The 25,268-nt window shown below is 41.0% G+C and overlaps 1 protein-coding gene across 1 annotated transcript in view; it reads right to left on the reverse strand.

Moving 5' to 3' along the window:
• Positions 1 to 25,268, reverse strand: part of ITPR2 (inositol 1,4,5-trisphosphate receptor type 2) — a 357,167-nt gene that overhangs the window by 176,146 nt on the left and 155,753 nt on the right. The window contains exons 23-32 of the mRNA XM_032767262.2: positions 23,674 to 23,806; positions 22,849 to 22,906; positions 19,814 to 19,979; positions 17,765 to 17,938; positions 14,396 to 14,485; positions 14,162 to 14,287; positions 12,822 to 12,944; positions 10,831 to 11,031; positions 6,653 to 6,904; positions 1,044 to 1,169 (exon numbers count right to left, since the gene is read on the reverse strand). Coding sequence (XP_032623153.1) covers positions 1,044 to 1,169; positions 6,653 to 6,904; positions 10,831 to 11,031; positions 12,822 to 12,944; positions 14,162 to 14,287; positions 14,396 to 14,485; positions 17,765 to 17,938; positions 19,814 to 19,979; positions 22,849 to 22,906; positions 23,674 to 23,806 — 1,449 coding nt within the window. The remainder of the gene's footprint in view (positions 1 to 1,043; positions 1,170 to 6,652; positions 6,905 to 10,830; positions 11,032 to 12,821; positions 12,945 to 14,161; positions 14,288 to 14,395; positions 14,486 to 17,764; positions 17,939 to 19,813; positions 19,980 to 22,848; positions 22,907 to 23,673; positions 23,807 to 25,268) is intronic.

Consider the following 25,268-nt stretch of genomic DNA (forward strand, 5'->3'; position numbering starts at 1 on the left):
CTCGTAAGCAGAGATCATCAGTTATGACCATTCTTAATGTACTTAAATGGCAAGTATGATGACACCAAGGCTATGTCTACACTAGTGCTTTTGTCAGTAAAATTTTGTCAGTCAGGGGTGTGAAAAACACCCCCCAATTGACATACATTTCACCAACAGAAATGCCAGTGTGGACAGTGTTTTGTCGGCAGTACACACTTCCTGCCATCATAGATCCACCCCCAATGAGTGGCAGTGGCTTACTTATACTGGCAGAAGAGCTCTCTCCCGCCGGCACAGAGTGGTGACACAGGAGACCTTACAGTGGCACAGCTGTAGTGCTACAGCAGTGCTGCTGTGAGGTCCGTAGCCTAGACATAGCCCAGGAAACTCCTTTAGGCTCCAAATCTAGGCTTTCACATAATGCTTAGAGTAGTAATTGACAGTGTCACATAGTCTGATGCCACAGATTGTTTTAGGCAGTAAGAGCTAGGAGCTTGAAAAAACGTGGAACTATAATTGCCACTTTTGTCAAGAAGCTGCACATGAAAAAGGGCAGACAGTGATGGCAGTAGGATAAATCAGCTAGCTGAGGTGACCAACCAAGGGTATAGTCTCTTGCCCTGTGAGCCCTACTATCCGAAGAGAGCACAGGAGCACCAAGGACAATTGCAATTTTAATGACCTGTATAATGATGTGTAATAAATGTTCCTAGACCCACAATCATTATGAGATTGATCTTGCTGATATACAATGAGTCTCTCACATCCACAACCTAGCCAAATCCAGTTCATACCTTTATCTTAAAAAAATGAAAAGCATCTCCAGGGTTCTGATGTGCCTTGTTAAAAGGATGGCAGTGCTTGAGATAAAACAGGTTAAGTAATGGTAAGAAAATTGTAATTGAAATTATGCACCATTAAAGAAGATTTCATTCATTTCACCATCTCATCCGTTTGAAAATATGGTTAATAGAACATATGAAGTTCAAGCAGAAAAGTTATTGCCCATTTAGCTATCTTAAATGTGCATACTGTAATATGCAACGCATCATAAAACTTACCCTTGCCATATCAACAAGGAAGTTCTCAAATAATTTCCAAATGTGGTTACTAGCATAGATTTCCTTCATTTCCACCTCAGTGTCCACATAACAGTGATTAACAAAGTTCACATATGCAATCTTCACCTGTAAGAGCAGCAAATATAAAAAATCTCATGAAAATGTGACAATGAAAGCCATCAGTATGTAAAATGTTTCAATGCAACTGTAATTTGACTTCCTTTTGCATATGCATGATGACACTCTTGCCCAATATCACACATGAAGTCTGTAGCAGAGCTAGGAATACAACTCAGAATTTCCTGCATCTTTATCTAGTGCTTTAAAAAGAAGGGCAGAGTTGTTCCCTAGGAAAGTTCTGTGATGGTGCAGCTTCCCCTCACTGGCAGAAAAGGGGTTAAGAGTGACCAGACAGCAAGTGTGAAAAATCGGGCACAGGATGTGGGGGGTAATAGGCACCTATACAAGATAAAATCCCAAATATTGGGACTGTCCCTATAAAATCAGGACATCTGGTCACACTACTTGTCATCCAGTCCCAGCATCTGGCAGTCAGAGGCTTTGGAACACCCAGAGCATAGGATTACATCCCTGATCATCTTGGCTAATAGCCACTGACGGACCTGTCCTCCATAAACTTATAATTCCTTTTTGAACCAGTTTTACTTTTGGCCTCCACAACATCCCCTGGCAACGAATTCCACAGATTGACTGCGTTGTGTGAAGAAGTACTTCCTTTTGTTTGTTTTAACCCTACTGCCTATTAATTTCATTGGGTGACCTCTGATTATTGTGTTACGTGAAGGGGTAAATAATACTTCTATATTCACTTATAGACCTGTACCATATCCCCTCTTAGTTGTCTCTTTTCCAAGCTGAATAGTCTCAGTGTTTTTAATCTCTCCTCATATGGAAGGTGTTCCATTAATCATTTTTGTTGTCTCTGTACCTTTTCCATTTCTAATATATCTTTTTTAAAATGGGGCAACCAGGACTGCATACAGTATTCAAGGTATGGCCTCACCATGGATTTACACAGTTGCATTATGATATTTACTGTCTTATTATCTATCCTTTCCTAATGGTTCCTAACATTCTGATAGCTTTTTTGATTGCTGCTGTACATTGAGCGGATGTTTTCAGAGCACGATCCATGGTGACTTCAAGATCCCTTTCTTGAGTGGCAACAGCTAATTTAGACCCCATTGTTTTGTATATATAGTTGGGACTATGTTCTCCAGTGTGCATTACTTTGCATTTATCAGCACGGAATTTCATCTACCTCATAGTGCCCAATGTTGGGGGAAGCAATGTGGTGGCCAGATCACAGGGTGTTTCAGCAATTCTGGGCTACGGAGAAGCCCATAAGCAACTAGGTAACACTGAGCTAAGTTAGGGCTGCTAACCGCTCTTGCTTATATGGGTGTCTTGGCTGGTCCCTTAAACAGCCCAGAATCTGGGATGCACAAAAGTAATTTAAAGCCCTTGCTGCATGCTCTATGCTATACCACTTAGGGGAGGCAGTACTGAATATGGCCCCAGGTTCTATAACCAGTTTTGCCAGAAATGTCCTTGTGCAACCTCACAATTACCTCAGCTGTAAAATGGAAAAATGATACCTGCCTGCCCCTGAAGAGTTATGAAGTTATAAAAAGAGTGTAAAGTACATATAATTATTAATACCAGTAGGAGAAGAAATAAGACTAACTCAGTCTCCTCCTGGTCCATAGCACATCTCACCTAGACCAAAGAAGAGGGTGGCAGCTGTAGCTGTTATTGCCGCATAATCCTGCCAACTTGAACTCTAGCTCTGTGCCTGGAACATGCCCATGCACCTGGCATGTTAGGGAGATTTGTGGAGCTGGAGCATTCTGAATGCAGATGAAATGTTAGAGGTTTGCCACTAAAATCTCTACTGAGCATTAGCAATTTTCAGAGGCTTCTGACTGCCAAATCTGGATGTATTTTCATGGGGACAACAAAAGGCATATTTCTGATGACGGGATCATTGCTTGTTAAATTCAAGCTCCTGCTCCAAATCCTGGAGGCACCAGAGCACTTCAAAAGGAACGGTTGGAAAAATTTAACATTGGCAAAACCATTTATTTTCCCTTAGGCGTTTGAGCCACTTTTGCAGAAACTACCAAAATAATTGCAGCCTGAGATAGAGCACAAAGATGGAAAATTTCAATTCTTATGGTAAGTTTGGCAAAGATACAAGGAACTGAAAATGGGAACTATTAATGGCAAAAGTGTTGTGCAGCCTTAATAATAGGTGTCTCTACCAGATCATCCTGTAACATTAAATGGGGATTCAAAATTTAGGCAGATTAATGCTCTAGGGTCTCTTGTATTTAGAGTCCTTGGAATGCGCAGAGAAGGAAACTTTGTAAGGCCATTTCACAGAAAGTTCAGTCTGCTGTTTGCATACAGCCATGCCACCTTCCCTGCTTTCTCTTTTCAACTCTTTTAATGCTCACAATCTGCATGCAACATAGTAACTGGACTACAGCGTTTGGAATTTAACGAAGTGGTTCACTGCTCACAATAACATGATATATGCTCACCTTTCTGTACAACTCACTCATTAAGTTATTTATATAATGTCATTGATTTGAAAGGCATTTTGCAGAGATTACGACAATCTCCCAAAAGCCCACAGTCTAAGTCAGGACAAATAGGACAAGGTAACAGACACCAGTTTAGACAAGGGAGGATGTGGGGATTATTAACAAGGAGAAGACAGGAGGGGCTGCTTACGACTCAGGGGGGAGAGCTGAAGAAGAAAGGGTGATTGGCAAATGAAGAGATGAAGAGTAATAGAAACAAGAAAGGAAGTACGTGGAAAGAACAGCAGAAATGTCTTTGGAGGCAAAATTACACAGAATCTTGCCGGTGGGGAACAGAAGCACAAATGAGATGCAGAAAGATGGGAAGCCAATGGAGAATTTGAGGAAGAGTAAAGGGCAAAATGATGTCAGCAGTAGCATTTTGGACTGACTGAAATGTGCCAGCTGATGTGCCGAATAACCAAACCGGAGGTTACAGTGATAAAGAGAAGAGGACCTGAGAATGATGGGAGGAGAAAAAGAAAAGGAGTAGATTTAGGTGATGTTAAAAAGGAAAAAATTACAGAATTTCAAAAGAGATTGGATTGGGAGCAGGAGTGAGAGGATTCAGAGGAGAGTAAAGATTAGACAAAGGCTGCAGGCCTAAGAGACAGAATGAACAGTAGAATTGCAAAGAGAGGGAGAAGAAATGTGTTAGGAGGAAAGATAAGCCTAGTTTGGAGAGAAGGAATCTGAGACGGCAACTGGACACCCAGCAGACGTTAAAGTTACCTTCACGCATTTGAAGGTCTGGTGGGTCTCTGGGCGCAGTGGAAGCTTGCAGGTTTACAGGGGATGCCAGTTACAGGGACAGTGACTTTTTACAGGAGGTTCATTCCAAACTTCTCAAAGTTGGCAAACCCCATGAACCTTTGGATGCTCCAGAATTTGGCCCAATCTGAACTGCAGATACTTTCTGAGGATTCATCCACTGACAGGCTGAACCCCAAAAATTCAACACGAGTGCTTTAGCTTGCTACTGCAAGGAACAATTTCCCATCTGCAGCTGTTGTATTTTGTCCCTCAATTTCTGGTTTTCTGCTTGGAGGGCAACAATCTACTCCTGTGGACTCTCAGGGCCCTGGAGCAATAGCAAGGCGAGAACCCCTGCGATGTCCACACTCAGTCCAGGGATTCAATGACAAGTCTCGGACGAGACTGAACTTGATCTGAGCAGGCTGTCAGGGCCCCTAACATGGGTGATCTGACCTAGTGGTCTGAGCCAGGAGTAATGTCCAGGTTGGGATAATGCCAAGAATCAAAGCTAGAGTGAGGAAGCAGGAACAAGGGTTGGGACTTGGTCTCAGAGGTCTGGGCAGCAACAGGCTTACTGTCTAGTTGCTCAGACAAGGGATGGGACAGGAACAGGAAGCTTTATACCCAGTGGGCTCCAACCAACATTATGCTGTTAGTCATCTGACCCTACTGAATCAGCTTCTGGTGATGGGGTATTACCAGCAGTTTCCTCCTCAGCCTGTGCATTGTGGTGGTGCAGCTCCCACTCAGCAGTCCTGTAGGCTTGAGTTTGAGATCTACAGTGCCTGACAGAAAGGCAACTCGAGATGTAAGACTGGACAGACAGGGCTAAGTTGGGGTACATCAACAGGGTGGCTGCCAAGAGGGAAGAGTAGGGGATGGAGTAAAGAACCACGAGGGACCCTCAGAAGAAGAAGAGGGAAGGATGAGGAGCCATTAAAGGAAACGATGAAGAGACCATCAGCAGAGAGAGAAGAGGGAGAAGCAGAGGCATAGAAGCCAAGTCCAGACAAAAAATGAGAGTGTGACCACGTTGAAGGTAAGAGCCACCTTAAGGAGAATAAGGATAGAGAAACGGCCCTTTCATATATGCAGGAGATGAATGAACATATATGTATTATATACAAAAAACACTAGATTAAAAGAATTTAATGCAGTAAATAAGGCCTAGGGCCACATATTAAATAATGAGGATAAAACAAAATAGGGAAGAGCTGCTCGTTAAATGAGCGCTGTCCATCCTGTTCCCTGAATGGCACAAGGGTCTAGTGGAAAAAATAGTATGTGATCATGTGAAAACTGTATCATAATCCATAACACACAAGAAGGCCAAATTAAGGTAGCACAGGCAGCCTTAGTTCTGGCATTTTTTAACTTTTGAAAGCTTGGCTTTGCAATCTTAACGTTCTTTTAACATACTTTGGATGTAACATATGTATAATACATTTTTAAATTATTTTTGACAGTCCAAAGTAGGGATAATAGACAATAAATTTAATGCAGTAAATAGAAAAGCTGTTTTTTCCTAAACTAATGGCAGCTATTTAAATACATCTAAATATTTTCACCCAAGAAAATATCGTATTGTGGTAAAAATGACCACAAAGCATGATGTGCTTCTTTACTGTCAAATTACCCGATCCTGTGAAAAGATCAGAGATCCCCAGTCCCCAGCTGATAACTCACGGGCCAATTGCTGTGCAATGTCCCACTGACTTCATCAACCCAAGTGTAGAGTCTGAGCCAGCTCCTGCTGAATTATGAAACATAGGTACTGGAACTAAGGGTGCTGCCGTACCCCCTGGCTTGAAGTGGTTTCTATTATATACAGGGTTTACAGTTTAGTTCACAGTAGCGTTGAACTATGTTTGGTAGTGTTTACAGGACTGAGCCTGTACTTGCTATGAATAAAGGCACTTGACACCCTGGGTGAAATCCTGGCCCCATCAAGGCAAAACTCCCATTGACTTCACCTCATACCTCCCAACTCATGCAGTGGGGATATTTTAGCATGGCAAACTCAGCCATCATTGTATTGTTTCATGTAACAGTTTACTTCTGGAAAATGTTCTGATTTACTCTCTCATTCGTGCAGCTTAATAAACAGCACAGGTGAACAGATGAGACTGCTTTCTGGACAAATATTCAACCTATTTTTTTTTTTTTTTTTTTTTTTAGAAGATCTGAAAATGTTTTTCTATTTACAATAATTCTTCAGTTGCTGCATTGTCTCGTCAGGCTTACCTCTGGTATGCAGTCATCATGGGTTACCACTCTCACTATGTCATCCAGTGGCAGGAGTGAATTGCACTTGATCTCCGTATATACATTCTTTCCTTCGGTACATGCTGCTAGCAGTTCCACAAGCGTGACGTGGTAGGCTAAGGGTCCACTCTCATCTGCTCGGTCTCGCTCTGAGCACATCATTTGTAGAAGGACTGGAAATGATGCTCTATCATTGTAAAATATCAACACATCTTCACCTCCATTGATCAGCTGAAATGATAGTATGAAAGTCTGCCCAACTGCTCAAGCGCCCCACATTGTGTTCACTTTCTAATGATTCATTTTGTCTCGCAATGTGCAAAATTTCTATTATATACAGGACACTAGGAAAAGTAGAATTCGGCTAACTGAGCATACATTATCTCAATTGCATGCATGCACATCTGGAATAACTCCACTGAAGTCAATTGATTCAGAGTGAAATTCAACAGAGTTACTCTAGATTCCTATCTATGCCTACATTTTTCTACGTATGTATACCGCTCCCATCAGAGCACCTAAGCGTCACTTAAACGTTAATTAATGTAACCCCCACACTGATGTGAGGTTGGGAAGTATTATCATCCCCATTTCATAGATGGGGAACTGAGGCACAGATTAAATGGCATGCCAAAGCTCACCCAGCAAGCCGGTGGCAAATACAAGAATTGAATCCGGGTCTTCTGTGTCCCAGGCCAGTGCCTTAAACACATAACTATCCTTTCCTTCTCTATGTACTAGAGACCATCTGCATCCTAGTATTGTTAATGTAAGGCCACTGATTCCCTTTAAAATGAAAAAAAGGCTGCAGCTAGATATGTGAGATGTGAGTAATATGAGTAACTCATTCATCCTGGAGGGCTCAGACATGCCAGTTAGAGACATCCCAGAGTCAGGGTACACGGTGGTGCAGCAACATCCTGGTGAATCTCAGAGAAAAGTTTTGTCCCAAGTAGACAGAGTTATCCTCCGAGTTCTCCCAGCGCATTCAATACATCTGCTGCTACATCCCTTGGGGGCTTGCAGCTTACTCTCTCTACTGTGCCAATGCTACTTCATCAGCTGCCATAGAGTTCATACAGGGCCATAGCCTTGCATTTTCCCCCATCCCCTCTGGGGCATAGTGCACCCTTAGGGGAGATGGAGAGGGGCAGTTCTTAGGCATCCCCAAGTGCAAGGGTGGCAACTGTACCTGGTAGAGCTGCCTGAAATTTTTCGTTTGACATATTTTGCACGTGGGAGGGATGAAAAATAGGCTCTTTGGAAAAAGAGAAAAACTTTAAAAAAAAAAATCACAAAACTTTTCATTAAATTTTCCAGTTTTTCACCAAAACTTGAAATTTTCAAATTTTGAAGTTCAGAATTTTCTGAATTTTGTTTTTTCTCCTTTAACCATTGAATGCAACAGAATTAGTGTCATCTAGGATTTCCCCCCCCACCCTCTTTTGCCACATCTTAAGTTTTCCAAAACTAAAACAAAAAAAAAACAAAAAAAAAAACTTTGAAAGCTTCTTCAGTTTTGGAAAAGTTAGAGTGAGAACAGGAAAAATGATAAAGTTGGGGGGGGGAAGTAATAACCCAAACATCATTTATTTTATTGTTCTAAGTGACAAAAATGAAAAAGGAGGGAGAAGGGGGAGGAATACAAATTTTAAAATATGAAATTTTAACTTTTTTCAAAAAATAATTAAGAAATGGTTCCATATCAAATCCTGCAAGAGGGAAACAACTTTGAAATTTTCATAAGAATATTTTTCCGTATGTCAACCAAGTCTAGTATTTGGCCCTTACATAAGCCATTTACAGATTCCTTGCACGCTGCCACATTTAAGAGCTAGACACAACCTGGCCCAGAGTCACTTGCTAAAATGTGCCTTGAATGCCATATATCCGCTACACTGTGTACAGAATGATCAGCTGCTGAAAAATTAGATTAATTTATTGAATGCATGAAGCAAGATGTTGGATAAGGCAATGGAATACAGAGCTAATTGTGTTGTGACCGTGAGGGAACTTTCAATGTGAAGACATGAACACCACACAGAAAAGAGAGGATGCTGCATCAGCAAGTATAGTGCAAGTGGAATAAAATCATCATCATAAAGGTAATGGAAGCAGAAAAGTACCTTATTTTCCAAGTTACCCACCCAACTATTTCCCCTCCAGTTTAAAGGTGACCTGGAAAGGGAACCAAACATTGATCCAAGCATAAAATTATACATTTGAATGTCCTCGCGAAAGGAATTCTAAGAAGCCTCCAACACAAGGTCAGATAAAATTCCCACTCACAGTTTTGACTGAGAAAATGCTGCAGCATTTTGTCCCATATGAGTAAGTCACAATTAAGCAGTTAGGCAGTCTAGCTAAATATCAACAAGGATGATCAGTTTTGGATTAGCTGTTGACATTCTGTAATGTACATCATTCTGGAACAAAGACATATGAGAAAGCTCTGTTGTTCCATTGATTGGTCAAAGGGCCCCAAATAAGTTCTGTTTTCTCTTTTGTAATAACATTTGCGCGGATATGGCAACCTTTCATCCAAGAACCTCAAAGCACTTCCCTAACAGTAGCCTCTCAGGAGTCTTTGAGCTAGGTAAGTATCATTACATCCAGTTTACAGGTGGGGCAACTGAAGTGGAGGAAGATAAGTCGTTTGCCTAAAATCACAATAGTCATCTTTCTACCCCTCTCCTCAAAATGGAAGGAATTGCGATTCATACATCAGAGCTAAGTTCTTTTCATCATCCAATCAGTCTGAAGAGGGAATATGGCAATATCTCTCACCACTAACAAAATGTATTTAAATTGAAAAAAAATGAAAGAAAACTGTGTATGATGAGAAGCTCAAAACCTATATGATACTGACTGTAGGAAGGAAGGAACTCTAAAAGCACTAATGCATAAGAATTGTTTGAATTACATAAATCAAAGGCTTGCAATTGATATTACATGTTAAAACTCTTCAGTCACATTGAAAAAGTTGAAATAGAATTCACTAAAGGTTATCCATGTAGGATGAAGTTTTATTTTGTTAATTAGAAGTTTTTCTTCTTTATTGCTGTAAAGAGAATTTTCTGTACATCTCAACTCTACTTAGATCACGACTACTGTTCATCTCTGTTTTCTACCTCAAGTTTCTTTTCCCCAACAGGAAAAAAAATTGCAAAGGAATGAAAATAACACTTGGGCCCTGATCTTACCAACTCTTAAGCTCATATTTAATTTTACTCACGAGTGGTCTCATTGAAGTTAATGAAGTTCACATAATTACAGTTAGATGCATGAATAAGTGTGTGAAGCACTGGGTGGATGGAGCCGGGCAAGCCCATATACCCTGACCCCGATCGCTGTCAGGAGAGCCGGGCAAGCGGAGCGGGGCAAATCCCTGCGCCCTGACCCCACTCCCCAGCTGAAGCGTGGAGGGGCAGAGGGGACTGCAGGTGGAAGGGGTAGGGAGGGCCCCCATTTGCTCTGGCCCATGACCCCACAAAACCCTAGTCCACCCCTATGTGTATCAAATCATGCTCCCATGAGAACTCAAATAGGTGTTTTCCTGCTAACGTCAATGGCATAATGATTTGGTCCTTGAGAGCTGGTCTATGTAGTGAAATTTACCAGGCCAAATTCTGAACTCCATTACTCTGGGTAAATCCACAGTAACTCCATTGACTTCAACAGAGTTGCTCCAGAATTACACCAATGGAACTGAGATCAGAATCTGGCCTTTGGGATTGTAATGCGGTTCCACAAAATGATTATAACAAAGTTTGGATGAATCTATGTAAGCAGGAGCATGTTTTCTTATAATACAGTGCCACAAAATGGTAAATTTTGCTGGGTAGATGGGATACAGCACAGGAGAATGAAGAACTGAGTATGGAGTTCAAATATTTCTCTGTTGCAAGTCCCAGAACTAGAGCTCTACATACCATCACTGCAGCTCTTGCATTTTACGGCTAGTACTTATACAGATGGCCTTTCTAAATTAGATTTAACTCAAAAATATGTATGCTAAAATATTCATTATTCATGGTAACATTTTAAATTCTAAACATATAATGCCAGCCTGTTTCACTGGCATTAACAGCAGAGGAAAGCAACCTCAGAATATTAGTATGTGTGTTAAACAGATATAATGTGAACAGTAAACATACCTCTGTCATTACCATATCCTGGCATTTCTTCACATATTTGCCATCTGCTTTTACAATTGTCTGCAGAAAACGCAGGTACTCCACGTGTCGGCCATGTGTCTCTATACAGTGTACGAAGTGCTGCACTACTCTCTCGCTAATTTCATTGCACAGATGGTAATTGTTCATAAAGGCATGCCGCATGGTTTCAGCTTCAAGCAGCTAAACAGATTTAAATCAAACAGCCTCATCAGAATGGCAGAGCTAGTTTATATGATGGACTGAGAATGGACACTGAAAGGGGATCAAAAATCTCCAGGTCAGAGTAAAGGCACACTGAAAGGGCATCGTGGCAGAATCCCCAGCATGAGTCTGTTCAATGGGTAAACAGAAGTTTTGGGGACTGATTCTTATTTACACTGGCATTCCTTTAGGCTACTTTTCCAAAGTGCAAAAAGGCCTAAAATTGTCACAAACTAAATTCATATCCACTTTAAGGATCTCTACGCTGCTAGAGTACTATAAAGGGACTTTAGGACAACTGAGAATCAAGCTCTTGGTCTCCAGGACTCTGAGCCCAGCACCCTTTACCAGCACAAAATTCACACAAAAATAAAAAATACATAATGGGCCATATTAATTCCAGAGGGATGTACTTACGCCATGATGGCCTGTCAAGATTCTGTACTTCTAATATGATTATATTATTTCTAACAAATGTGGGGTTTTGTTCAGCAGGCCTCTCAACCAGTAAGTTGAAAAGATCCTGGCTGTGCAGGACAATGTATGGCTCGCTAATAACAAATGAAACAAACCAAACATTTGGGGGATAGATGGGAAGAGGAAACTGACTAAAAGGGGAGGAAAGTGAACTAATACCACACTTTTCACATCTTACCCTGCCAAACAAGAGGTCAAGTTTTAGGTTAGTTGAAGGAGGGCACACCAGTAATATTTATTAGTTAATACATAATAAATAAATAAAATTACTACTAATAATAATTTGTATTACCATAATGCCCAGGGGCCCCAATCATAGACCAGGACACGCTGTGCTTGATGCTGTACACATACACACACACACGATAGTCCCTGCCCCAAGAAACTTAACACTGAAGTATAAATCAAGAGACTGATACAGATAGACAGGAGAGTACAAGGAAACAATGAGACAATACCGGTCACCGTGATAGGTTGTGGTCTCAGCACACTAGCCATCTAAACCATGTCGTCTTTTTTAGGCATCTTGGCAAAGGGCAGATTTGAGGAGGGGTTGGCAAGTGGAGAATGAAGTAGCTTTGTGTTTGTTTATGGGTAGTGCCTTCCATGCGAGAAAGCACAAAAGTGCTTGTTTGAAAAATTAACAAGCGGGGCAGTGGAGGCTGACAGACATCCTGGGCTGATCGGAGGTTAGCATCAACTGTGCGATAGCGAATGAGAAACAATAGGTAGGGTGGGGATTGATTATGAAGGGACTTGAAAGTGAAGACAAAGTAGTTTATGTATGATACCAAAGAGAAGGGAGATACAATGGAGGAATATAAAAACAGGGGTGATATGGTCAAAGTGACGGGTTAGGAAAATGATCTTGGCAGCAGCAGCACTCTGAACATAGGAGTAAAATATGTGGGCTTGATTTGATCTCATTCATACTGCTTTACATCACAGTAGCTCCACTGATTTCACTGGAGTTACTCCTAATTTACAGAGGTGCAAGTGAGATCAGAATCAAGCCACGTGTGATATTCTATCTTGACAATGAGACGTCATGCTTGCAGATAACGCTCCATAAATTATAAATGCAATTTTGCTTTCCACTAGAAATGGATCTCTTTAGAAGCAAGGACAAAGAATCATAATGAGAAAAAGGAATGAAGGAGGAAAGGGAGAGAGAAAATTAATGGAGAAGAAACAAAAGAAATAAATTATGTATTTATTTATTTGGCATTACATGTCAGTGAATCAAAATCACCTTAATCTATTTTAAACAATAAATCATGTGAAATACTTACACCAGGAGTTAAGAACAAATTGAGGTTTTTGTGGAGGAGAACTTGATTCTGAGGATTTCCTCTACAGAAATTCTGAAGGAAAGTGTGGGCTAGATTCATAACTTCATTCATCTTTTCATCGGTCTACAGATAAAAACATCAAACGGGGGAAAAAATAAAACATATTTGCTAAACCTCCACAATACCATCTGATCATTAATGTACCAATTCTCCTCCAATTTCCTGTGCCTTCCAAAGATGGCATCTCTCCCTCTAGCAAGAATGGCTGAAACCACTTTTCTCCAGAGTGGCATGACATGCTGCAAATCCCAGTGTTCCTGTCTGCCTTTTTTCATTCATGATTTGGTTTTATTTTGGCTCTACCTCTAGATAATATAATAAATAGAGTACATCAAAAGTAATAAAGCTAAGGAGAAGATTTTCTTATGAGTGCCTAAATTCAGGCTCTTAATTCCATATTTAGGCTCTTATCAAGTGCCTGATTTTCAAATGTACTGTGCATCCTGTAGCTCCCACTGGCTTTTGAAAATCAGACCAATTAGGTGCTTAAATATACATTTAGGTGACTAGATTTAGGCACCTATTTTCTACACTCTTAGAATAACATGTTAACAAGCATGTTGAGCCATTCTATGAACAAGTGTTACAGCTACTATCCTACTGAAGAGAACTGTCAAAGTCAGAACAGCAGATCATCAAATTCAGGATAATATAAATGGAGATACAAATGGATTCACGTCTTTTTTTTTTTTTTTTTTAGTGCTTACTACAGATGGATGCACCTAGTTTTCAAACAAGAGCTCCTGAAAAGGATATTGAGATCCTTCATTTTGGTGGTCAGATCAGTAAATCGGGACCAAATCAAGCTATCCTTTCTGAGGCAAAACTCTGGAGTTTGGCAAGAGTAGGGACTTCATAAGGATTACACTGTTCGGTCCTGAGACACACAAATGCCCATGTTATGTATGTACAGTGCCAATCTGTGCATCCTGCTGTGGGGTTCCATTTAGTCAATGCCTGTCCCTTCTCCCCCAGAGCGACTGCAGTAGTACAGGATCTCTTATTCAAAGTCTGAGAAGACACCGCCTTTATTTGGAGTACCCAAGACGAATATTTTCAATTATGTCCTCAGTATTTTGGCACCCATGCTTAGAAATTCAGCTCAGCTTCCTTATTCTCAAAAGTAGAGAATTAGGATATCATGATTTTGGGTCTGCTCCACAGTCCACTGAAGTCAATGGGAATCTTTCCGGTGATTTAAAAAGGCTTTGGATCAGGTCTTTTTAGGACTGTCCAATCAGTGACTTCACATACTTACTATAAGTATATATTAGTCTAACCTTTTCATAGGGTATCTGCAGGAGGTCCAGCACCACCGAGTGAGCTCCCATATTTTTCAGCAATCGCTGCTGCTGATTCCGACATTTTTTATTCTGGACACAAAGTTTGCTGAGTCTAATCAAAATCTGGAGGAAAAAAAGACAAAGCCCCCCCACAAAACTCAAATGTAAAGGATATAATGTGCCATAACAACAAATATGAATCTACTGCATCTCATTTGTAGGTATACAAACCTCCTTAACAATGTTGTAATTATTACTCTTATTGCTGTCAATCTGAGGTGTTTTGGTTCCATCCTGCACTGGGCTTAAAATATTCGGTTCCTATAATTTAAACACAACCACAAATGGTTTTCAGTGCAATTGACTGAATATCAGCAAACTATTTTTAACAACAACAAATAAAGAAGAGGAGCAACAATAACAGGTAAGAGCAAAGTGGCAGTATAGAGTAGAGGAACGATGGTCCAAGTCTGGGACTCAGAAGATCTGGGTTTAATTCCTTCCTCTGCCACAAATGTCCTGTGTGATCTTTGGACAATTTACTTTGTCTCATTTCCTCACAATAAAACAGCATTTCCTTACCTCATAGGAGGTTAAACATACTAAAGGTTGTAAAGTGCTTAAAATAGATTAACAATGGGAGCCATGAGGACTTTGGATAGATAGTATTTGATCCAACCCTATTTCTAATGCACCTGGAAAGATTACAGACTGAAGTTAAGTGAGTGTAACACAGCAGATGGGAGAATAGGATGAAGACAATTTTTGTAGGTAAGATAAATAGATTTTTTTTCAAAAGCATGAAGAATTTAAGGTGCATGGAGGTTGATAATCTGGCACCAACCTGCCACCACAAGGATTGAAGATGTTCCTCCAGCAGAGATGATGCTTCAACGCTCATCTCTGGGTAATGCGGAAATGAATTTAAAAGCGGAAAATGTGATGCTTCTGTTGAGCTGGGAGGTTTACATGGGATAACATTGCTAATAAGCCTAAATGGGGAAAATGGTTCCTCAAAAGCCCCATCTGTGTGTGATTAGAAGGGGAAGCCATAAATTTAAGGCTTACAGTCGATAAGCAGTTGCCATCAGCCACTGTTCTCTCCACCCACATTCCGACAGAGAGGATACTGAAACAAGTATTCCTGCTGGGTGAATTGGCAGTGATGCTCTGTGCCACCTGCCTCTTCAGTGTTTCTAGTCTGGCAGCAGGCAGTCTGAAAGATTGGGCCATGATGTTGAGGACACAGAATCTAGAAGAAAACTGGTGGTGGAGTTCTCACGACACCTCCTCAGTATCACTATTAGGACGCAAACTACTGTAAATCACATTGAAGAGAATGAAGCAGGTGGGATTCTGAGTTTCCCTCTGTCTTCAAACTTTCTAATGTATTAGTGAATCGTTACATTTAAAAAAAAAAACCCACGAACTAATTTGAATTTGAAACCTCTTCCTGAATTTTCTTTCCCTGGCTGCTACAATTAGGAGTTCAATAAATTCAATCTGGTCTTAATTTCTAGAGGGGCAAGGAGCAGTTATCCTGCTCGGCCATTCATGACAGCTCATAACAATGTCAGCACTGTTATTTGGCATGTTTGTGTTAATCTCTGCAACACCAACAGACTATTATTTGTTTAGGGTTTGTTAGTATGCATGTTGGCTCCTTACTAGCTGCTTGGATTGATGTTGTGGAAGATATTTTAGGTTCTTTGCTATAATTTAACCACTGTCCTTTGCCCCAGGACTGTTAGTTAACCAAGATTAATTTACCTGTTACGTTTATCAGCATTTTTCCTCAGTAAAAGTAGTTTTATAATCCGTGAGAACTATATATCTTATCTGGAAGTGCTGATCAGCATTAAACTAAATCCATCCTCTCTCTTAACAAAATAAAAAACTGTTCATTGAACCTGTAAGAGTATTCCAGAGATAATCACACCACTGGGACATCAGAGGCAGTCGGTTGCATATCTCGCCTCATCATGCCCTGTGAGAGACGTTCTTTATCATGCTTTCCCATAGGGAGCAAAGAAGTCACAGAGCCTGTACTAATTTATGTTCTGTTCTGAATGGCTGTATTGTTAGAGTGTGGGAATTTCTAAAAATGGCTCCTTGCTTTCTTTGTAAAATTCACAGGCAATTACTACTGTAGCATCAGTTATAGAATCCTATCCCACAGCCCTGAGCCAGGGCCAGATTCTGCCACTCTTACACGGAGTTATACCCTACTACTGAAATAGGCTCATTAATTTCCGTGGGACTACGGATGGCATGTTACTCTTCCACAAAAGTATGGGTGGCACAGTTCAGCAGTGCTTACTCACTACATCAGTAAAGCCTGTAGGATTGGGCCCATAACCCTAATATATACATAATGCTTGAAATTAACGTTCCTCAAAACATACTTAGGGCAACAATCAAACCTATCAGAGCCAGAGCAGAGTGGGGGAACTCTGAGGTGCCTAAAGATTTCTCTATACATGGAGTTATAATTATTTCTGCATAACTACTCCTGAATAACTATGTATGAGCACACTGATTCCAGAATAAGACCATCCACATATGGAGTTAAGAAATAGCTATTGAACTTTTAAATTCACATGCTACCTTAGTCCAAATTAACTGACAAGTGTAGATAAGACTTAAATGTTGTCTCTTCCATTCAAGTGACAAGGGTGGCCAAGTGTCCTGCACTGAATTGGAGGACTGGCATACACTATAAGGTTCCACTGGCATAGCCATGTTTGAGAGCAGTGTGAAAAACTCAGATCCCGAGGTGACACGGCTGGGACAGCAGAACACCTGCCATAGACACATCTAAGCTGAAAAAAACAGTGCTTTTGTAGAGTTCGCTAAAGCAGTTTGGGGAGCTGATCTTACTAAGTTAGCAAAAGAACTCCTGTCAGCGTACATAGTGTCTACAGTAGGGAGCTATGGCAGCATAAACTCTATTTCATAGAGATTATTATTTCCCCCTTACACCCCTTATAAATTTTCCCTGTGTGATTTGTGATTATGGCATCATTGCTGGGCCCCAGCCTGCATTGCCTGGCAGTTGGTTATATCATCTTGTTCCATAAACATTTTCTATAATCCCATGTATCTAAGGTAACTACATGAGAATCGAGATGTGGATAGAGGTGAAGCACCACCCAGCATGACTGAAAAGGGTCCTTACCACCTCCTCCTTTCTCACACGAATACTCATTTTGGGATTGGCCAAAGTTTTGGTGAAAGTCTATTCTTCCCCTCCTATTAAAGCGTGCAATAAAGTCAGGGAAAAGGGATAGGGAATAGGGAAAGTGTGACCTCTGGATCACCTGCACGGCAACAGAGTGATGTCACAAACAGATCTGTGGCACTGCTGCTGGACCTAACTGAAGGAGACTCCCTCTGAGATAATATAGCTCTTATTAAAGCACCTTTGGTTTTGTGTTCTTCCCTCTTTAATACTAACGCTTACCCAGTATTTTGGGCATCACCTGCTTGCTAGCAGCACCATTTTGAATGTCTACTTTAATAATATGAGAGAGAGAGTGTTCTTTAAACTCCATGTTAACGATATAGGAACACAGGTGGCATAGGACTTCAGAAACACACCTCTATTGGTTCTTCACCCCCTTTCACCTGACTGTCACCTAGCTCCCCACTCTCGTAGCTGCTGCTCTTTTCAACCCACAGTTCAGATTTTTCTACAGTCAGTCGGAGCTGGTCAAGATCAGCTTTGATTTGCTTGTAGTTGTCCACATCCTGATTAGACACCAGTAACTGGACCTGGAAACACAGTAATCCACAGTTATATTACAGCAGACCCAGCTGCAACCTCTATAGTCAAGTTTGTTTAATGGTTTTCATTTTAATGCCCTGGTTTCACTCCCTCATGACCTTATGAAATCATCATCTTTTGAACTGAAATTTTCTATCTTTAGTCTCTTTGGCCCCAGTTCAGCAAAGCCCTAAATCACATACTTAAGTCAAACTGAAATTATTGCCACTGAAGACCGTTTTGCCCAAAGCAAAATGGTTACAAATGTTTAAAACATTCTGCTTGCTTTATCATCACGCTGCAAAATGTTTGCAATGTAAACAACTGACTGTAAACCCCTGAGAACTATGGCAGAGCTAACGGGGACACCAGGGTTATGCTCCTTCTGGTATTAAAAGAATATAGTAAGAAGCAGTTTATCCCATGTAAATAATATTTCATGGAAAGATGACTGACATTACAAGAAATCAAGAGATCCAAAGGTGAACTGTAGAGACAGTCAACATTTTCCAGATTTTGAAGTTTCAGTTATAAATATCATCAACATTTTGACTGACAATGGAACAAACAAAAACGTGTGACCTAATTTTCATTACCAGCTATAAGGAACTACACCTAAGTCTCTTTCAGCACTGATGCTTGACAGGTCTCATATCATTTACCCCCAGTTATGACTGCTTGCATTTTTCCAGATGAATCTGTTTTTTCATTTCCTGCCCATATATCTAATCTTTCTTTCTGCTCATTGGTGTTCATAACTCCTCCAAATTTAGTAACATCTTTAAAGTTCCCTATTAGGCTATTTGATCTTTCTCCTAAATTATTAATGAGGAGATTAAACAAAATTTGACCTAACAGTGATCCCTGTATAACCCAATAACCACCATTAAGAAATCAAAACTGATGTAAATGAAAGTGCCACATCAAGTTAATATTGTCATAAGGCAGATAAGAACATAGATAATATATTTTTTAAAATGGCTGTTTGCAGACAAATATTCACTATTTTATAATATAATCTTGAAGTTCTCATAGGCTGCTTGCTTAACAGCATACAGCCTTGTTATCCTACTGAATTGATGAGTGCTGCTCGTTCACACATATTCACATTCCACTTCCTCTGCAGCCTTTTTTATTTATTTGCCAATTAGACTTTTCCTTTCTTTTACAAAAAACATATTAGGTAGGCAACTCTCACTTAACTGGGAATAGCAGCTATTTATGCACCTAATCAGCATGGTCCCACTTTAATATCCTGGCGGGAGGCCAGTATGCAACTCTGCAAAAGTATTACAACAAAGGCTTTCCAGCTATTTATCATTTGCCTGGTTTTACGGCATGAAAAACCTCCACCTTTTACATAATGAGGTAGCAACACACTAGTGAACTCCTGAAATAAGCATCAAATGACCTTAAAACAAGTAAGTTATCAGTCACCATAACCAAGAGAGTCCTCTATTATCTAACCCCATTACATCAGGTTTCTAAACCCTAATCTATTAACATGTTAAACATTGATACAGAAATGGGGGTGTTAGCTAGTAGACAGAACAACAGCTGAGTACTATGCCTGGCTCTGTTATTCACTTGCTGTTCTATGTGACCTTGGACAAGTCACTCAGGCCTACATTGTTAACCGCAGCTCCAATTCCAGGTGTGTCTGTTTTTGGGTGTCTGACTTCAGACACCTCAAGCTTGTCTCACTGAAGTGCAGCTGTGTATGTGCAGCTCCCATGGAGCAAGGGGCTGAATTTGGACCTTCAATTTATAAGGAAGGGACACACTAATACTGCAACTGGCAGTGTAAGTGAGACTACTAGACTTTGAGATGACTTTCTTTTTCCTCATACAGTAGATTTCATGGAACACCATTGGACCTGTACCTGTTTAAATGCTTGCAAAACTTCTGCTCTTTGGCTGAAATGCTTAAATAGCAGCTGAAGGGCCCCTGACAGCAAAGGAGGGTAGTCATGCATGATAAGGTGAATGAGGACTCGTAGAAATGTTCTGCCCCCCTCGTCATCAAGTTGCACTGGATTTTTTTCTTTTCTGCAAAAGCCCAAGTAAGTTAAAAACCTGTGGTGTAAATCACTCACTCACACTCTCTCTCTCTCTCTCTCTCTCTCACTCTCACACACACACTTGGATGGAGCTCTTAAAACCGGATAGAACAAACTGTGAGATGTAAATTAAAAACACATTTTAGTTCATTTTATGGGTGCTTCAATACCAAGATTATTTTCTTTGTGGCAATCTGACACTTCTAACAGAATGGCCAGTATTGGCTGTAAGTAAATACATATAAGATGCATCAAACACTGTGATTAAGCTCCATTTTGCAAACACATCACTTTACATCTGGGTGACCAATTCATTGGTGGTACAAGCTCACCGAAGTCAATGGAGTTGCGCCAGATACGAATTTGACCCTGTCCTTTTTATTCCTTCCCCTATCCGCTGCTGCTAAAATTTAATGTAGGGAAAATGAACTTTAAAAAAAACAGTAAAAATTGCCAAAGGCATCATATTTCTGGATCATATTTATAATCTGGAAGGACAGCAAGCAGATTTACACTTAGCAAATCAGTGTTCAGTTGAAAGATTCAGGTGCCAAGAGCCACACCAGAGCTGTGTGTTGTTTTTCCATTATGGGAGTTCAGGGACAGGACTGAAGGCATTCCTCTTGTTGGCAAAGACTAAGAACACATAGGGACATACTCAGTGAGGAAAGTTAAGAACACCCATCTCACACATCCTTCCCCCTTCTCCTGAGCTCTGGGAAAATCTTTAGAGTCTAAAGGTTTTAGGAAGGAAATGTTTCCAGTTATACTCATACAAGTATACCAACAGAGTTAAACTGATATAATTATACTGGCATAACTCCCCTATGTGGACATTCTTATTCCAGAATAAGAAGTAGGGGTTTTGGCTTAGCTTAAACCACTTCCAAAGTGACAAAACTAAACCAGAAAAAAACCTTTTTTTACTGGAATGAGAGTATCCACACAGAGAGTTATACCAGTATAAGTATAGTGCTTCAAATCCACGCCTTCCTTTATACCAGTTTAATTTTCCCAGACAGACAAGCCCCAGCAGAGAAGGGAACCAACCAAAAACCTGAATCCAAACCCTCCTGAACTTTGGTAGAGTGTCCAATCCAGATCCACACACACTTGAATTTTACGGTGTTTGGAACCCAGATCTGAACTTCATGGCCCTGGCCCATGTCTAACATCTATGCTGCAGTGGTTATACTCCCACCACCTCCTCTCTATGAGATCATGTTATGTGACAACAGAAACTAGTAAAAGGAAAGGAAGGGAGAGGAAGACACAAAAAAGAAACAGAAATTGTCAATTAGAAACAAAAATCTGGATAGAAAGAATACTCAAGGAGTTAATAGAGGAGGTATCTGAGCCTCTAGCTATTATCTTTGGAAAGTCATGGGAGACGGGAGAGATTCCAGAAGACTGGAAAAGGGCAAATATAGTGCCCATCTATAAAAAGGGAAATAAAAACAACCCAGGAAACTACAGCCAGGTTAATTTAACTTCTGTGCAGGGAAGATAATGGAGCAGAGTAAACTTAAAGAAATGCAGCTGCAACACTTGGAAGTGAGGTAAGGTGATAGGGAATAGCCAGTGGATTCTGTAAGAAAAATAGTGTCAAACGAATCCTGATAGATCTTTCTACCGTTTATGAGATCAGATTTGGATTGGATAGAGAGAATGCGGTGGAATGTGGTATCCTACTTAGTAAGGCATTTGTACGTTCGCAGCATATCCTTATCAATAAACTAGGCATATACCAATTTGATGGGGCTACTATAAGGTGGGTGCATAACTGGTGGGATAACCATACTCAGAGAGTATTATGAATGCCTCCATCTCTGTTGGAAAGGCTTAACAGTGGGGGTACCGCAGGGGTCTGTTTTTGGGACCGACTCTGCTTCAATATCTTCATTAACGACTTAGAATTGTGGCCGTAGAAAGTACGCTTATTAGTTTGCAGATGATACCAAACCGAGGGAATTGCCAAGACTCTGCTGGACAGGGTTAAAATTCAAATGATCTGGACAAATTGGAAAAAGCTGCTGGTAAAGCGGATAAGTTCAATAAGACGAGCAATTGCATGCTTCCACTTAGATGGAACAATCAGTTTCACACTACAGACTGGGAAAGAGACTGGTCTAAGAAGTAGTATGCAGAAGAGATCTATGAGTCATAGTGGACTACAAGCTAAATATGAGCAACAGTGTGATGCTGTTGCAAAAAAAAGCAAACGTTTGTTCTGGGATGCATTAAGATTGTGCTGTTAAACAACACGAGAAGTCAATTCTTGTCCAATCACTCTGTCGCTGGTTACGCGTCAACTGGAGTATTGTGTCAAGGTTCTGGAGCCGCATTTCAAGAAAGATATGAGAAATTGAGAGCGTCAAGAGAAGGCAAAAGAATGAATAAAGGTTCTTGAGACCTGACCGTTATGAGGATGGCTGAAAGAATTGGGTTTCTTTAGTTGGAAAAGAGCTCGAGGGGACATGATAGCAGGTCAGGGATCTAAAAGGGTGTCTCAGGAGGAGGAAAAACTTGTTCACCTTAGCCTCTAATGATAGAACAAGAAGCAATGAGCTTAACTGAAGCAAGGGAGATTTAGGTTGACTTAGGAAAAAGTTCCTAACTGTCAGGGTGGTTAAACACTGGAATAAATTGCCTACGGAGGTTGTGGAATCTCCATCTCTGGAGATATTTAAGAGCAGGTTAGATCAATGTCTATCAGGGATGGTCTAGACAGTATTTGGTCCTGCCATGAGGGCAGGGGACTGGACTTGATGACATCTCGAGGTCCCTTCCAGTCCTAGAGTCTATGTTATGCATTATTGAGCACATACAGACAGATGTATAACCTTCAGAAAGCATACCTGCCAGCAAACATTGTCTCGGCCTGAGCTGCAATTTCATCTATGTCAGGAACAATTGCTGCAAAAAAAACCCAAAACACGTGAACATAGTTTAGTTTTCACAGCTAAAGAAACTACTATCTCTGTTTAAGTATGTGCAACAAACTGAAGGCCCAACTACAGACTCCTTGGCCAGGAAAACTCTATTTGAAGCAGTCAATGGAAATGTTGCCATAATAAGGAGAGAAGGATCAGGCCTTAATTCTCAACTGCATTGCAGTATTATCTAGAAGCCCCAGTCACATACCAGGATCCCTCTGTGCTAGGCGCTGTACAAATAGAACAAAGAAAATCTATGCCCCCAAAGACTTTGCAAGCTGCGTCTTTCATATTTTCTTTAATGTAACCAACCCCCCAAACTAGCAGATGACACAAATCTGTTCAGGAATTAGTGTGAATTGCTGTTCCTTTTTCACCCACCCCCCTCTGCTCTGTCAGCAAAACCAGAATACCCCCTTCACATCTCTTCATAGACACACAAGACCTGAGAAAGAAAAACAGAGCAACATCTAACTCTATCCATCCCCACTCCATCCTCCATGGTCCGTTCTCACTCTCATTTGTTTTGTCACGTAACAAACCTTTGGGAAGTGTACATATGAATAATAAATCACTGTCATAGGAAAACTGAATCAAATTTTAATTAGAGAGCAGCAGCCCAGCAAATATCCATTATTGTGGGCACCCCTCTAGCTTTCAATCTGGAGTGACATGCAGTTTTCTGAAGTAGTTTTGTTCATTGCTTACTAAAACAACAATAAACTGCAATACAACAGCAACAGTTACCTGAGGCAAGCCCTGGTGTGTCTGGTGGAGAGATGGTGGAGCTATCAACATTCTCGCTGTCTTCTCCAAATTCTTTCTTATAGATAGACAGCATGTAGGATATTCTATAGTCCAGTCTAACACTAAGGATAAACTACAAGACAAGAGTTTAAAATAAGATACAGTTCTCTCTCTCTAACCTGTTTTGTGAGGGGAGAGGGAGCTACTTTTAAGTGGGCTCAAGTCCATTACTGAAAATAAAACAGCTGTGTTTTTCAGATGATAATTTTTGTGATTTCTTTCCTAGAATCAGCCTCCCACACCATGCTGCTGCATTTAGGCTGCACCTCCCTCACCATGAATATCTTAGTCAGTTCAGACTTGTCCAGGGGCTATGGGATCTGCCCATGGTACCAGACAACTATTTCAAAGCTGCGTGGAAACACTAAAGCCAAATCGTTCATCTTTCAGTGCAAAATACTAGTGGTGATATCGTGGCCAGCATTTGCTTTTTGAGGATACTCTGTGGTGAATATAAACCTAAAGACAAAGGATTATTTCTGAAGTTCACTTTTTTAAACAAACATAACTTGCTCATTGGATTTACACCAGGGTAACTGCGATCAGAATCTGGCTCTGTGAAAATATTCACATGAGTAAGAGCAGCAGGATTTTGATTCGTATACATTTTTTTCCTGTTTTAGGTGTGCTTAACTCTCATTGTGCCTCTATTGTGGTATAAAGCTGGGGTGAAGGGAGGTTAACACAAGTATACAGTAGACTCTCAAAAGGTACGAGCATCAGCGTTACGGACTGACTGGTCAACCAGACACCATGTGAAACCAGAGTAAACAAATCAGGCAGCTGCAGAGACCAAAAAAAACCAAAACCCTCCAGCAAGTACTGTATTGTGCCTGTATTGTGTCTTAAAGGTAGGCACATCTGGGCTGCCTGTCCTGCCACCCCACCCACAGGGCAGCCACTTACAGCAAGACGCTGGGACTGCTGGCCCAAGGCAGCTGGAGCAGCCCTGGGGTCTGCACAACTTTCACTATCCTCTTCCTCTCCCACCCCCCCCAAGAAGGGGACATGCTGTTTTTTCTCTCTCTCACACACACACCCCCGCCCAGAGTGGTCCAAGCTTGAAATCTCATGCTGGGGCTGAGTAGGGAGCTCAGCTGCTGCTGAATCCTGGCCTGGAGTGTTAGCTGCTGGATCTGGAAGCCGAACTGTGCTTTGTTTAGAGTTATGAACATTTCAGAGTTACGAACAGCCTCCATTCCCGAGGGGTCTGTAACAGAGGTTCTCCTGCATATGACAGGATTGTGCCCTAGTCTTACGTAGCCATGTCAGAGAGGAACGGTGGAGGGTATGGCCTCTCCAAGTCCCCGTGGAACTGCATTAGACCTGCTCAGACAGAGGCTGGAGTGAAGAAGGGACAGGAGGGACTGCCTCTCCTGATTCTTTCTCCTGTGAGCATACAGGTGGGGAGTGGGCAGGAAGAAACTGGAACCATGGCTCTGCCCTCTCAAGTGCCAACAGGCAGAGCCAGCCAGGCAGGAAGGGAAAAAGTAAGCTGCATCCCAAAAGCAGTGTCATAGCTTACTGCCCTTCTC

Source organism: Chelonoidis abingdonii, chromosome 1, assembly GCF_003597395.2.
Source record: "Chelonoidis abingdonii isolate Lonesome George chromosome 1, CheloAbing_2.0, whole genome shotgun sequence".
Classification (NCBI taxonomy): domain Eukaryota; kingdom Metazoa; phylum Chordata; order Testudines; family Testudinidae; genus Chelonoidis; species Chelonoidis abingdonii.